This window comes from Centruroides vittatus, unplaced genomic scaffold, assembly GCF_030686945.1.
Source record: "Centruroides vittatus isolate TY-2023 unplaced genomic scaffold, ASM3068694v2 contig_397, whole genome shotgun sequence".
Lineage (NCBI taxonomy): Eukaryota > Metazoa > Arthropoda > Arachnida > Scorpiones > Buthidae > Centruroides > Centruroides vittatus.
In genome coordinates this window covers 1,284,519-1,301,337 of record NW_027122212.1, presented here as the reverse complement: position 1 = coordinate 1,301,337, position 16,819 = coordinate 1,284,519, and the positions used below count along the sequence as shown (strand labels likewise).

General features: G+C 29.4%; 1 protein-coding gene across 1 annotated transcript in view; it reads left to right on the top strand.

Moving 5' to 3' along the window:
• The window catches only part of LOC136976189 (disintegrin and metalloproteinase domain-containing protein 11-like), a 155,245-nt gene that overhangs the window by 45,653 nt on the left and 92,773 nt on the right, over positions 1–16,819 (top strand). The window contains exons 3-5 of the mRNA XM_067271415.1: positions 526–674; positions 1,278–1,357; positions 10,722–10,791. Coding sequence (XP_067127516.1) covers positions 526–674; positions 1,278–1,357; positions 10,722–10,791 — 299 coding nt within the window. The remainder of the gene's footprint in view (positions 1–525; positions 675–1,277; positions 1,358–10,721; positions 10,792–16,819) is intronic.

Here is a 16,819-nt window from a genome sequence, read left to right as displayed (position 1 = left end):
AGAGTACTGTAACTGTTACTAACAAACCATATGAATTGGAAATAGCAAAGTGACTGTAAACTTATTCCTTTAAATATTAAATGATCCCTTTTACTTTTAAAATATCAACTATTTCAATAGAATTTCAGTAGATATAATTACAGATATAAGAGTACACAAAATATTTTTAGTCAGGTGTAGAAATTCCAGAGAGAATCAGCCTCTTTGGCATGCTGCCAAGATTGATCTTGTGCATTAGACTTATTGATGTTTTCCAGTGTTAGGAACTCTGTTTTTTTTAGCATCAAAGATATGTACAGGAGCAATGAAAATTTACTGAAAACAGTCAAGGAAAAAAATAATTAAATTGCATTTGTTTTTCATTAGAAAAAGAAATATCAGATTTATTCTAGAATGGACTAATTTAATTGGCTCAAGTATTAAAATGAATTGATTTTATAATTATTTAATAAAGATTGTTATCACAGTTATTTTACCAATATTCTGTTTTTTGATCACCTGGTCTGACACTCCATGCAACAACAGCAGAAGCCGAACGACTAAAAAGGCAATATCCGGAAAATGAGAAACTGATTGCCAACATCCCCAGCCGTTTTTTCGAAGTCATATATCCGGTTCAAGTCAGGCACCATCAGAAACTTGGAATTTCCACCCGAGATGCCACAGCTAACAAAGTAATGCTTATAAATTACTTTCTAATTTGGAATTACTTTTCCTATAACTACAGATTATATAACTTAAATTATTTTAATTTTATTTCAGAAAACATTTAAATTTGAAAATTTTGTATTAAATCTTACAATGATTTAAGAAGTTGGATTTAAAAATTCATATTTTTTGCTTTAAATAATAAAGCTGCTATATGAATGAGTCAAACTTTATTTAATAAATAACATTTGATGTTTTCAAATAGCTATTTTATTATATAAAGTAAAAAAAAGATGTTCAAAAATTTCTTTATAATAACTGAAATGAAAATTATAATAGAAATCATTTGAATTTTAATACTCTTGTTATTAAAGTGTAGCTAGAAAATTGCTTATACATTTGAATTAGCATTTAATATATTTAACCTGGAAAATATTGATTATTTAGTTGCTTAAATAACTAACTATTCACAGTAAATTTGCTTTAAATATAAAGTTTTTTTTCTTTCTTTTTTCCTTGCAGAAACAATATAAATGTTTTATATAAAAATAATCATGTAGAATTGTATTTTAAATAATTCCAATAATGCTAATCATTTATTTGAATTATGTATATATCAATATTTTTAGACTGGGAAACATTTTCATCAAACATCATTACTTATCAAAGCCTTCAACTATAAATTCCGTTTAGAATTGGAATTAAATACGTAAGTAATTTTGCATTTTATATCACAAATCTTATTATTTCCTTAGTTAAATTTTAATTGAGAATAAATCTGCAGATATGCTTTTGTCATTCTGTGTTTCCACTTTGCACTTTACTGCTACAAATTCATGCATCTTTAATAAGTGTTCTAATTTATGGAATTGAAAAGTCTATATTTAAAGATACAATCAATTAGTTTTACTTTCTTTACTTTTTATCTGATTATTATAGTTTGATGAAAAAACTCATGAGATTAAATTTTGCAAACAGAACAGAAAATTCAGACTGATCATTTGTTTAAACAAATTGAAAATGAAATTTCTAAGGCAGTAATTTATAGATTTGTGATGATGGCTTTTTTTTTTTTTAATATTTTGTTAATTTTCTCTTAAGATTATTGTTAAAAATCTTTAAATTAGTTTTTTTATTTGTGAATAAAGTAATTCTAAAATAATTTTTTGTTATGAATACAAAAGAAGTCAGATTTGGAGAGAATGTCATACAATAATCCTACAATTTAAACTGTTACAAGAAATCATTTTTAAGTTTTTGTTGTTATTTTTTGCCTCGTTATACTTTCCTAGCTGTTATGCATATATAACAAGGGAAAGTATTGGAATTGTGTCAAATTTGACCCTCTGAGCTTTTTTGCAAATTTCCATGTTTTCAGGTCTCTTGAACCCAAAAAAGTAAAGTAAAAGCAGCAAAAAAATTCTGTCTGTATGGATTGATGTCTATTTCGTTTAATATCTCAGGATGGGATAAAGATTAAGAAATAAAATTTGGCATGGTAGCTTGTGTGTAAGGAGCATTGATGCTATTAAATTTTGGTGGTGAAAGGTCGAAGGTGGAGTGATAGAGGGTGTTCACATATCATATCTCGAGTAGGGTAGGATTTGATAAAGATTTTACTTGTTATCACTTACAATTTTTTTTTATTATAAAACTCATTGCTTTGCTCAAAATTAAGCATTTTGCCATTTTATAATAATTTTTTAAACAAAATCTGATAACAGGTGGCACCATACATAATTTTATTTATTATATTTAATAATATAACAGTTACTTTTAAAATTAAATTTTTTTAATAGCTGGGAAAGTTACAAAACTCATTGTTAGATTTTTCTGATAGAAGATTCATTAACATTTATGTAAAATACTTGTGTTAATTCAAAATTTTATTAAATGCTGACTGTTAATAGTGATGTTTTTCAAATAACATCCAAAACAATACAATAATAATTAAAATTATTTACCAGCCGTTTTATTTAGTGTAAATCAATAATGTTTCTGCCTGTTTTAATAATATTTTTTGAAATCTGATTAGGGGCTGTTGATAAATTTTCTGCATTTTTCTTGAAATTTTTACTCCCCGTCTCCCCATTGTCCCAGTTTGTTCAAGTTTCTGTAACTCCTTTCTCTCTTTGGAAGTCCAACAAAACTCAACCCCCCATGTAAAACCTTTATCACTTTAAGAATAATAAAGTGCATAAACTGCATAAAATTTAAAGAAATAAAATGGACATCTATTGAAGTTCAATTCTTCTCCCCTAATCTGATTTTGTTGGATTTCTCTTGTCCACACTGGGAGAGAGGGAGGCGATTGTCATTATGGACAGCCCCTTACATCAATCATGGTTTTAAACTGGTTTGAAGTGAACTTTTTATTTAGGGTTTATTATTGCTAAATAGGTATTTAGGTATTTCAGTATTATAATTTAATGCAGCCATTTTAAAATTGACTATTCAGTGATACTGATATAAATTAAAGATGGGAATGTATTTGCTTTTATGTTCACTTAAAGCATTTTCATATCAATGCAATTAATAGAAAATGTATATTTTTTTTATTGATATTTTAATATTGACAAAAAATGATATACGATCTGAACAACAAAAAAACAACATATTACTGAAATGAATTTATTATACACTGAAAATTCACTTATTTTGAGGCTGTTGGCTCATCATCAGAAGTATAAATTCTTTCTAAAGTAACAAACATTGTGTATAATGTTTGTGTTTTGGAAAGAATCTCTGCTCTGAAAATGATCTAAAAAGATTTGAAAATGCTTGGATTTTAAATGTTTAATAATAAGAAATTACACTTTATTGGAGTGAACTTATTATTACATTTTTGTTATAAGTCTAGGACTCATATGATGGTCCCTTTGACATGAACATTGAATGAGTCTTTTATGTATTATATGTAATAATGTGAATTACACTACAGCTCCCAAGAATTGTAACTCCCAAGGATTAATATAAGTAAAGTAAAAATATTAAAGAAAGATGATGATAATTTTAGAAGAAAATAAAAAGAACATGTTGAAATTTAAAAATAAAAAAGTAAAATACATGTATTAATGAAAATGAAGGAATAAAATTACATGAAATTATGGTCAACAATTTTGAACACTAGGTGATGCATAACATATAAATCAAATGTTAAATAAAATTTTGAAAATACAAGTATATGTAGTACGATATTAAAGTATTTTTAAAAAGTTATAGAAAGTTAAATTGTATAATACAGATTATTTAAATTTAAAATGTATTATAAATATGAATGTCACTTATAATTTTTAATATCTGTTTAAAACTTTATTGTATATTTAAAGAATATTATGATTTGTATGGTAATTTTGAAGTAAAGGTAAAATAGTTTAATAGAAAAAACAACTGATGAAAGGTATTGATGAATAAAACAAAAGAGAAACATTTACTGGATTATAAATCAAACGTACTACACCTTTAATACATCTAGTAGGAAGTCTTTAATAGCTTAAAAACGTTTTCGGCTGCGTTAATCAGCCTTCGTCAGTTAAACGAATACCAAAAACGAACGAAATTCGAAATTTACAAAAAACCGCGTCTGCGCATTGACAGGTCTAAAGTCCCTTTCCCGTGTCAAAACGTAATGTTATTCAACAAGTGACTTCCAGGCAGATGATAGGCCGTCTGCATCTCGATGGTTGATGCAAAGCGTAGATAACTGCACTTTATGTATTTCCATTATACTTAGAAAAAATGGAAATACATAAAGCACAGTTATCTACGCTTTGCATCAACCATCGAGATGCAGACGGCCTATCATCTGCCTGGAAGTCACTTGTTGAATAACATTACGTTTTGACACGGGAAAGGGACTTTAGACCTGTCAATGCGCAGACGCGGTTTTTTGTAAATTTCGAATGCCGTTTTTTGTATTTTCGAATTTCGTTCGTTTTTGGTATTTGTTTAACTGATGAAGGCTGATTAACGCAACCGAAAACATTTTTAAGCTATTAAAGACTTCCTACTGGATGTATTAAAGGTGTAGTACGTTTGGTATTGATGAACCAAAATGTACTTCATGTATCAACTTTCAAATTAAAAAACTGTGGTCTGATAAGTCCTTTGATGTAAAAGAAAATCAGTAGCTATTAAGAATATTAAAAATAAAACAGGACAAAAAGCAAATAATAATAATAAAATGTTTGTTGTTAAATCTAATTCATAATAGCAATTTTAATGTATTAACAAGGAACTATTCTTAACACATCAATAGTTCATTTATGTACCATTATTATTTAATATAATTGTTTTCAGTTTGAGATGATTCAGAAATCTAATAAATGGATCAGTTTAAAATAAACATGTTTTAAAATAGGTCAAGACATCATGTAGTTACTTATGTGTTAAACAATAACAATTTTTTTTTTTTTACTTATCTGTGTATACTGTATTAATAACTTTATGAACATGATTGATTTTATAAAAAAATATTTTATTATTATTTATATATTATATTAGATATATTTATCCATTATAACAGGGAAATACATTAATATGCACATTTGTATTAGTATGCAAATCACAATATAACAGATTTTTACAATTTACAGAAATATAATTACATTCTTAATTTAACACATGCGAGAAGAAACAATACAATTTTTTGAGGCTCACCCTCATAAACAGAAGGTAATTTCAATGGTGGGAAGATATTATTGCTTTGAGATATAATTACAGAGAAAATGATATATACTCCATCCATCTCCTTGAATTATGTATGGCTTTCCACTCTTCTGTATGCTCTTGTACATTGAATATGATATATCTGTTACAAAACAAAAAGATGTTTCCACATCTCATTTTGACCTGAATTATAGCATGGACATCATTAGGATTAATACAAATTCTCTTATTAAACAATACTACAAAATTTTGATTAAATTTTAATTGTATTAAGCTACACTTGACAAAATAATATTTGAATTTAAATACCATTTTGTATAAAAATGAGTTTCAAAAGAACAATATAATTTACAACAAACATTCTGTTCTACCTCAGACCAATTCCTTCGTATACTTTGTTCACAGTACAATTTTATAATTATTGGTAAGTACCTCATTATCACATTTTGTTCCTGTAGCATTCAGAGAAAACTAAGACCAGAATTATTCATATAGAATTATTCAGAATATATTATTTCATTCATTAATAATATTTTTTTAATGAGAGTATCCAAATATACTTGATATTAAACTATTAGATTTTAATTTACACACACTATTGTAGAATAATATGATATAATAATCATCTGACATTTCCAAAATTCTTATCTAGAACTTTTTGTTTAACTTTTTGTTTTGTTTATCTAGAGGCTGTTTTGTTTAACTTCTAAAACACTCTTTTATACTATTTAAGTTAAATTATTGTAAAAAGTTAATAGGAAAAATTACATACATTTACAATTTAAGCAATTTCATTAAAACATCATAATTTTTGAAATTGAAATTTTAAAACACAAGCTGAGTCTGGGCCCTGGTAATTAGTACCTGGTTTCCTTACATGCTTAGCCCATCAGTAGCTGAGTCGATAAAACACTGGTAGTTGGTTGCAGGTTTCATCTCACTAGTGGGCTGGCCACATGGAAATTTCCTTTTTTAGTTCATCTATCTAACACCTAAATAGGGCCAGTTTCCTATAGAAAGACCTACTGAGAGACATCCTGTTTGGCAGATTGTCCGAGTATTGTATTTATTTCTCCTATCAATCTGTCCATTCTGAGATTAACTGCTTTCCTTATCTGATATCATTGAAAGTATCATCTGAAAACACTGAAAATTTTCGGATAGTGACTCATCCTGAACATTTAGAAATTTTCACATTTAGATATTTGAAATAATTCAGATCAGATATCTCAACAGTGTGTGGTCCACAGAATCCTGTTGATCTGCAAATGTGTTGACAGGTATTTTTGAGTTTATAGAAGAAAAAGAAGCATAATTTATTGTTCAAATTTTAAAAAAAAAATGTTTCTTGTAATATTTACATTTATTAAAATACAATAAACTTTAAATTAATTTCAATAATTTTATATATTTTTAAATTAAAATGTTTAAAACAAAGACATTATTTTAAGAAACACTTATTAATATTTATATATATTTTAAATTCTACTTTAGGGAGTCTGCCAAAAGTTTTCTTTTATTAAATGGGTCTACTGAAAGGTGAAGTTTGAGAAACACTGGGTCAGAAATGCATGCTTTTCCAATTTTTCAAAAATTGTATTAAGTTTTTTTTTTACAATTTAAATGAAAGTACACTGTTGATGATGACAATGATATTAAAACCACGTTGAGTTAATGTGTTGGGTGTGTATAATAGAAATGTAAAGAATACACAAATGATATTCATCTATTTATTTTTGTTACTGTACCTAAAGACCAAGTTCTTAAACAGTTCTTTAAACTTTGCAAAACCATATCATATGAGCTAATATGAATTTTTACATTTTTTACAAGTTTAGATTTAATATGTAAATCTTATTACACATAAGACTTATTATGCTATAACATTGTAAGATTGTATTTTAAAATCATTCAAAATCGGATCTTATAAACTGTGTTTACTTTATGTATTGTTTTATTTTATTTAATGTTCAGACAGTTATTACAGATATTTACTTCTTTTACTGATAGTGCAGATTAATTTTAGAAACTAATGTCGATTGTGTATGTGAAGAATTATTAAAATACAACAGGGTGGAGAACATTGCAAAATGCCAGGAGGTTAAACTATGTCCCAAAATATAACATAAAGCAATATCAGTTGTCATTTTAAATTTTAAAACACTTTTAGATTTTAAAATAGCTGTGTTAATTATACAGTATTATGAATTTGATAGAAAAGTCTGTAATATTCTTAATAATCTAACATTGATAAAAAATTTTTGAAATATTTTAACTCTGAATCCCTCACAATTATCAAGTACAGTACATTCTCAATTTGAGGGCAGGTATTAATTAACTGGTAATAAAAAATAACAACAAAGTACAAAAAATGATAATTTTAATTTAAATGGTATTAGTTACGGTTTTTCATTTTAATAATTTTGATCATGTAATAAAACAATTTGATATTTTCCAGTTTATTAATATTTTGTAAAGTTCAGGAAATTTATTAAGGGATAAATTTAATAAATATATACTTTTAACATAGATTATATGGGATTTGTTAATGAATAATAAATAATGACATTTTTCTTTTTTTTTTCAAAGCCATGTACTGTACATTTATGGTAATGGATTAATAACAGGATAAACTTTTTAAAAATAAAATATTTTATTAAATTAATTTTAATAATTCAGCAATTAGAAAAAATATTTAACTGCTATTTAGAAAAAATAACTATTAAAAAAGCTGGAGAGGCAATAGCGTATATACCTAGTAAGTTAAATGTTTCATTTTGACAATGTGCCATACTGTAAGGGAGGTGACATCAGGAACTTTGTACAAAGTTGGTCAGGGAGTCATGGAATTTAAAAAAAAATTTGAGTAGGAACTCTGAATATATGCTTCAAATGAATGTGAGTAAAACTAAAGTGATAGTGTTTGAACACAATGGTGAGCAAATAGATTTCTTGAGTGAGCTGGATGGTGAACAACTGGAACAAGTGAATGAGGTTGTATATTTGGGAAGCTTGATTGATAAGAATGTGGATAAGAATAGACTGTGAAATAACCAGAGAGTGAATGCTGGAGCTCATATGGTGGATTCAATGAGTAGATTTGCAAGAGATAAAAGGATGTCCAAAAAGGCACAAATGGCTGTGTATGAGAGTGTTATGGTTCTTCTGTCCGTGTATGGTAGTGAACCTTGGGTACAGCAGAAGAGTCACAGGAATTGCATTACTGCATATGAGATGAGGTATTTGAGAGAAGTGTGTGGCATAACAAGGAGAAACTATGTGAACAAGTGCTGGAGGAGTGTAGGATGAAAGAGAATGTGGTCCTACGATGGTTTGGTCATGTTAAGAGAATGAAAGGAGAGAGACTATTGCCTTGAGAAAAGGTTAATCACCTTCTTGTAATATAAACCAGTTCATGGATTCAATGAATAATAACCCATATGGCCTCTATCAAGTTGGACCAGATAAGCAATTCAAATGCAAACTTCCTGGACATCAATCTGCAATTAGATGGCAGTAGGCTATCAACTAAGGTCCATTACAAGACCTGCCACACTCCATTATTCGTCCCAGCCATTTCAGTGGACCCCTTCTCATACAAGATAGCTGCCTTCTTGGCCCTAACCAAAAGAGCGTCACGCACCACTCCAAATTCGAAGATACCTTGTCTGAGTTACAGCGCATCCAGAACATAGCCACCCGGCACGGGTATGGTCAAAGATTAATTTATAACATTGCATGTGCTTATTCTTCACATGTAAATCCTAGTGACAACACTAATACACACACTCACAACTCAAATAACACACAGTCTCTAGTTGTTGTTGAATATAACCACTACCTCGACTCTATTTTACAGAGAAATTGCAACATGTGCAATTGCAAGGACAAAATGGACAAAAGATTTCCTTCGGGTGTATACTCTGTTCCACTATGGGATGACAGGTTTCAAAGAGAGCTTGTGTATATTGGTTCCACGAAACGCATTCTTGACAAGTGTCTATGCAAACACAAATATGACATCGATCACAACAAAGACACCACCTCCCTATCCACTTATGCCTCGACCCAGGCATAAGAGCCGACCTTCACAATGCCAAAATGATCAGACTCTCGCCCCGCATAGAACATATCCAATCTCTAGAAACTTGAAATATACAAAGCTGGATTACATACTAACTGCATCAATTCCAAGGATGCTATTAATATATCTCAAGCTTGGAAGTTCTGTTACGAAGGAGAAGACAATCCCTACAGCTCTATTTAACATACACTTCTGTCCCTTTATTTGTATATATAATAATTATATTCTTTTGTTTGCTGCATATGTTAGCAACACGTATGCATCCATAGCAACGCATACGCACAACGGTTTTATACGCAAGTTTGGAAATGTTTGATGTTTTTAAATCGTAGCACATACTGTTCTTAGAATCTCAGTATTTGTAAACCTGATGAAGACCGAATACTAAGGTCAAAAACGTTTGTTAGTTAGCTCAGTTAAATATTTTTACTGGATAGTCAAAGGTTTTAGTGAGTTATTTGAGAAACTATTGAAGAGAGTATACATGGGGAAGGCCAAGAAAGTCTTGGTTGGAATGAGTGGAGAGTATCTGAAAGAATATACAGTGTTGAATCAGAAAGCAAATGGGAGGTAGTGTTCTAGAAGAGGCAAGAGTGTGTCTGAAACAAAGGAGGTGTCTGGACAGGAGAGTATGGAGAAAGTTGCTGAATGGATAGTTTGTAAGACAGTAGTCTCCTTTTGCTTTCAGCTCACCCTTTTTGGATTATGAGTGTAAATGTACGTATGTAGAATTTTTCTTGTTGCAAATTGAATTTTCATGAATATATGTTTATAAATCTTTGTATGATAAATAATTATATAATTAATATCAAAAAATCTTAAATGGATTTAAGGTTTTTGATATTAATTTTAGTCAATACATCCAGTTTTTGGAGTTTATTAAAAATTATATCATTAAAATGAAAAATTGTTTTCTATGAATTACTTAAGTATAATATTTTAATGTGTGTGAATGTGACATATTGTATTAATTTTAGAGTATTTAGAAATATTATTTTAAAAAGGTAGAATATAATTAGTGGATGCATATAATTGTAAAAAGTCTCTTCTTAAAAGAATTTCGTTTTATTTCATAGAGAATTTTATTTGCAGTTCAGCTAATTTAATTTTTTAATTAAAATTTCTACTGATTGGCTTTAATTACTTTCATACAAACAATTTCCAGATTAGATCAGACTATATTACTGTTGTTGTTAATAATTAAATGCTATATAATTTGGCCTAGAGCTATTTCTTATTAACTTTAATAATTAAATAATAATAATATTATTATTAATTTAATATTTATTAATAATTATGAAAGTAATTGTTTATCTTTCAGACATTTACTTGCTCCAAATTTAATTCAAAAACATTTCCTACCTGAAGGTGCTCAACAGATTTCCACCCAGGTAAAGTTTTATTTGAGAACTAATGCGTTCTAGTCCAGGAAGTTTGTTTTTTTTTTTTTTTGAGTGACTTACAAGGAGAAAGTTGGAGGCTTTGTCTCTAATGTAAACAAAACTTGATGAACAAGTAGCCCTTAACACAAGCAGTGCCTTGTCCAAATAATAGGACCTACTTCTCAAGCATTGCCAAAAAATAGACCTCTGAAAATTTAGTGTTTAGCTTATAAGGCTTTGGAAGTTTCACGTTTCCTCAGAGCAGCATTAGCTGAGTATACAGAATGCGAGCCACTGGAGTGGCATGATGTAGATTTGAAACCTTGCAATTTTAATTGTTTTGTTTTTGTGTGTGTGTAAAATAATTATTTTATTATTTTCCTTTTTTATTAGAATTACTATTATTAAGTTCAATTTGAACATTAAACAAAATGGAATAATTATTTCATTTGTGGAAAGTGATGACATGAACAATCACATCAAATAGAGGTTAAAAAAATTTTTTTAAAGTTAAGATTTAAATTATAGATGTATTTAAATGATGGACCTGCACAGACCTCCATGCTTTAGAGAACGTCTCAGCATCTCTGTAATTTATTGCAGTGTTGTAAAGTACTTAATTTTAGTATCTTAGGAAACCGACTATAATTACGGTCGGTGAAACTTCCGTTAACCTAACGGGTACTTTACGCAGATTCGAGATTAGTTTGGCAGGCCTGGGCTTTTAAGCGTGCACCAAAAAATTAGTTATAACAACGATAAATATCAAGTCAGATCAAAAGTTCAAATATATTTAATTAGCAACTAGAATGTACTACGTACAAATGTCAATAATCCAAACAAAATTTATTAACGAAAATCAACAAGTCAACCCGACAATAAACTCAGCTACTTAGCTTAACTTAATAGTAATTTCCCCTTTGAAATTCGACAATCAAATACTTAGAAACTATGAACAAAATCTCTTACTAATTAAACGTCTATCCGTCACCTCACTATACGAAGAAACTATTTCCTCAATACTTTCGATATCGTCAATCGAACTCCTCTTTAACACCTTGGATCGTCCAATTATCAATCTGGACTTCTATCAGAAAATACTTTGCTTTCGAATCTACCTCGGTTTGGAAATCACCTCTCCTTCTTCGGTTAACGTACGGATTTTATACTGTGAGGTGACGTCACACTTGAGCTGGGTTACTCCCCTTATTTACATACTTAGTTGCTAACATTAATTTTCTTTTCTGGCAGCTTTAAGTTTCCGACAAAGCTTATAAACCGTTTACAAAATATTTATCATAATTTTCTGGGATGTTTAAGACGGTTTATCAAGTATTTCTCTACTAGTGATTGTGGGGACTCCCCCCTCCATTTTTTTTCTGCGGAGTGTTACTTCCGCCGGGCAGCGCAAGTGCGCAAGATTTTTCCTACGGCGCTTATTTCTCCGTGAGTTGTTTTATCTTCATTTTTCATTACTAACAAGAGAGTGGTGGGGAACCTTCGTCCTAAATAAACATAAACCCCAAACAAAAGATAATAAAACAGAAATAATAATAAAATAAAAATAACGTTCGGACTCAGTTTCTTACAGTGTTCTGAATAGTAGCTTTTAAATTTTGAGTTTCTTCAGATGTTTCAGAATGGTCCAATCCCTAATTGTGTGTGTGAGACTGGCTTCATTGGGAAGTACTTGCATGTCAATTTCGATTGCAAATGTTGCTTTGCTGTGGTTTGGCAGACTCCTTGAATGTATGTTAAGAGAATGAGCCATTGCTCTGATGTAGACTTATTTCTTGTTGAATCTGTTGTCCATAATGGAAACAGAATACACCTCAGGTCAAGTTTACTTAGTAATAGTCTTTGGCATTTCATAATAGAGAGGATATAGTCATCAAGTAATGGGTGTTAAGAACAATTTGATCATTAAAAGATGGAAAATCACTTTGAGGCAATAAAGATTTAATTCACAAAGGTTTCCAGATACAGGACTGCCCATCAAGACAGTTCAAGAACAAGGAACAATAAACAATGTCAGCCAGTTTGAAGATGTTAGGATGATGATTGTGTGATTGAAAGATTTGTTTAAATAGGAAGTCCTATAGTTCACAAAAACAGGATTTAATCTTGTCCCATCTTTTAATGATCAAATTGTTCTTCACACCTGTTATATTAATGATGATCTCATAATCTGGTGACAGAAACCAAATTTACTCCAGTTTTAAATATCCATCAACAATAACTTGTATGACCTTCACCTGCATGTCGAGCAACAAAGTCACCATCAAGTTCACTTTCTGGGCATCCTTCTCACAATGATAGCCACATTTTGACAAAAATTTACAGGAAACCAGAGTACAAGTCACTATTCATTCCATTAGAATCTAGAGACCCTTGTCTGCTTAAAACCTCTACCTTCAGACCTGAAGTCAAGATTTTACGCATTCTACCAACATCATTGACAGAGACATCAGACTAAATTCGTAAAAAAAGCAACATGGGTATCCTTCAAGCCTTGTTAAAAATCTTTCCTTAGATATCAGTCTGATCTAAGAAGGACACATATGTTAACCTACATCTTTATAAGATTACAAACATTGTGTGGGAACAAACCAAATTAGCATCTCCGACAAGAGAAACCCAACTGTATTTTCTTTATTATGAAATGCCAAAGACCCTATTAACAAGCAAAATTTATTTGAGGTGTTTTCTGTCCTCATTATGGACAACAGATTCAACAAGAAATGGGTCTACATCAGAGCAATGGCTCATTTTCTTCACATGCATATTGAGGAGCATTGTTATCCTCCATTGACATCCTCCCACTTTTTCAAAAGATGTTTAATAGCAGACATCTGCATTAATCCTCTTTATCAGAAGAAAACATATCTCGCTGAGTTTCTTGGCATTCTTCTGTCATCAGATCAGTTTCAGGTTCTATTATGAGCTCTTCAATGTTCTTTATTTCTCAGATGTGTTTTGTTACTCCTTAAACTGCTTAAGTCTTTGACTGAAGCAGCAATACAGTATCTTTCTTAGATAAGATTGAACTGTGGCCTATTGTGGACCTATTCAAGCCATACTGCCCAGCAACATCAGACATCTTCCCCCCACTCTCTACGTTTGCTATTATATTCTCGCCTGTTGAATATAAAAACCGACTCAAAACTTAATGAGTGCCTACTCGACAGTCTCACGAATGCTATAAAAGAATTGTTTCTGTCAGAAAATTAAAAGGCTGGAATTACAAGGGAGAGTTTCGAAGATCGGAGGAATACTATCCTATTAATTAATATATACCAGGTTGACCGTTGATGTCGATGTCTCCCGTGCTCCGAAAATTTCGAATTGTTGCATGATGACAAGGGAAGACCAATTGGTATTCATTATTTTACGTTACTTCTTCTTGTGTTTGTTCTGTGATGTGTTCGTTATCCGAACATTAAAATCTTTTGCAAAAGTGTTTGTTATCTGATTTGTTCATTAACTGATCACTCACTGTATATTATTTTCTGGATATTACTGGTGTTATTTTGTCATTTGTACTTATTAATAGTAATGATAATGATAAAGAAAAATAAAAAAATAATTATGTTACATACACACAAAAACAAAACAATTAAAATTGCAAAGTTTCAAACCTACATCATGCCACTCCAGTGGCTCGCATTCTGTATACTCAGCTAATGCTGCTCTGAGGAAACGTGAAACTTCCAAAGCCTTATAAGATAAACACTAAATTTTCAGAGGTCTATTTTTTGGCAATGCTTGAGAAGTGGGTCTTATTATTTGGACAAGGAGCTGTTTGTGTTAAGGGCTACTTGTTCATCAAGTTTTGTTTGAATTAGATACCCTGTCTCTCTCTTTGTTAGTAATGTTATTTGTCATTATGTTATTTTTAATAAAACAAATTTTTAGTTTTTATTGCCTGACTGCCAGATTATTTATTGGACTATAATAAATAATCTAGCTGTTCATTTGACATTAGTAATTGAGTTAGGTTGATGTATATGTTATAAATTATTGTTGTTTTTATTATGTATGTCTTGGAATCAACAAGAAATGATTTGATCTATAAAGATTATAATGAAATAAAATGCACACAATACATAATTTTCCAGCAAATGGAATTTGTGGAACAATTATTTTTGGTTTATTTTATAAATATGCTCAGAATCTTTAGTTAATGTGTGGTGATCGTTCTTTGATAATCCCACAGATTAATTATACATAAAAAATGCATAGGCATATGGAATTCTTATAGATCACTTTATATATATTTTTATTTTAAATTTTATTTTTATTTCATTATTTTTATTATATAATCAGTTTTTCAGTAATAAGTTATATACTATTTGAAATACATATTTACATAAATACAATATTAAAAAAATTAAAAAAAAAAGATTACAATATTAAAAAAAAAAGATTTATAAATAATGTCATTGAATATTTGAAACATTTCAATTTGGAATTTTGAATTGTGTAATTTGAAACCTGTAGCAAGTTTATAAAATAAACTGAAAAACATTTGTTTCACAAACTCCACTTGCTGGAAAATTATATATGGTGCACATTTTATTACATGTTATCTATTCCAGTTTTAATTTTAGACTTTAGCATAAAGATTGTAATATTTAAGTCTAACTGCTGTTCCCTTCAGAGTAGTTTTCCTGAATTTATACAATGATCCCAATTGCAAAGCTTAAAATGTTCCTTGGAAATCATTATTTCAAAAATTTCAAAGGATTGGTTGCAATTCAAACTGGATCTGTTTGATCTTATTGAAATGCCACTCTTTGAGTTTTAATTTTATTTTTGGGATCAAAATGAAATCACAAAAGGCAAAATCTGACTAATAAGGAGGGTAAGAGAAGACTGTTTTGTTGATTTTGCTAAAAGCACTCACATTTTGAGGGCTGTGTGAGCATAAGTGTTATGTTGGAATCACATTTGATTGTACTATATTTATGGTCTTATGAAGTAAAAGTCTTCATGCTATTGCCTTAAAATTTTTCAGTAAAAGTCTGAGTTTAATGTTTTATCTGGAGGAACAAATTTCCTGTACACAATCTCTCTTTATGATAAAAAAAAATCAACATGCTTTGTCTTACTGCTGACTTGCCTTGTCTTTTTGGGTTTTCAAGATTGTGCTGTTGTTCATGCCTAGTTGCCATTGGTCTCACAAAGCATTTCAAAGTCTTTATGGCAAATTTCTCAAATTTAAGGCAAAATTTAACTTTTTCTCTCAATTTACAAATTTATTCTTGAATTGCAGCATGACACTAACACAATGTTACAAAATCATGTGGTAAGTATTCTGGTTTGAAAAACTTGGCACCACTTGACCAACTGACACACAAGTGTCTAAAGTAGTGATCTCTGGTGGCAAAAACACTGTACTTTGCACTAAGACCAAACAGTACAAACAAACAGATTTCTTTTTTGATTGCACATAGTATGTAAACACATGATAAATAATTTAATACATGATACTGAAATTTTATATAAAGTTTATGAACATTAATATATTTAGTCATTATATAGAGAATAGTTACATTATATTTTTATATAAAAATAGTTAACTATCTTTTCAAAATAAAATATATTCCATTTGTTTAATCCATTTTTAAAAATGGTCACATATAATGTCAGAGCAAGAGTGCCGCAAGCCCTAGTCCAAAAATTGTTCTGAATTGTGCCAAAGTATATATTTGTTTTTTATTTATAAATATACTAGCATTTGTGGTTGCTAACTTTTGAAAACAAACAATTCATTGAAATGATCATTTGATTTTTAATAAACAGTTTTTGTTTTCATACATATGAAAGTTTTTGTTTTTGTATTGTTGTTACTATAATTTCAATTATTGACCATACAGATAAATAATCTAAATGAAGATTAGATTGATACTAATAATGAATTACAATCACATTATATCTCTATATTATATCTCTTATCACTGTATTGAAATGTAAAAATCAAACTACAAAAGCAATTTTTTCTCCAAGAACTTACTTTCAATGGCTGTCCAGAGAC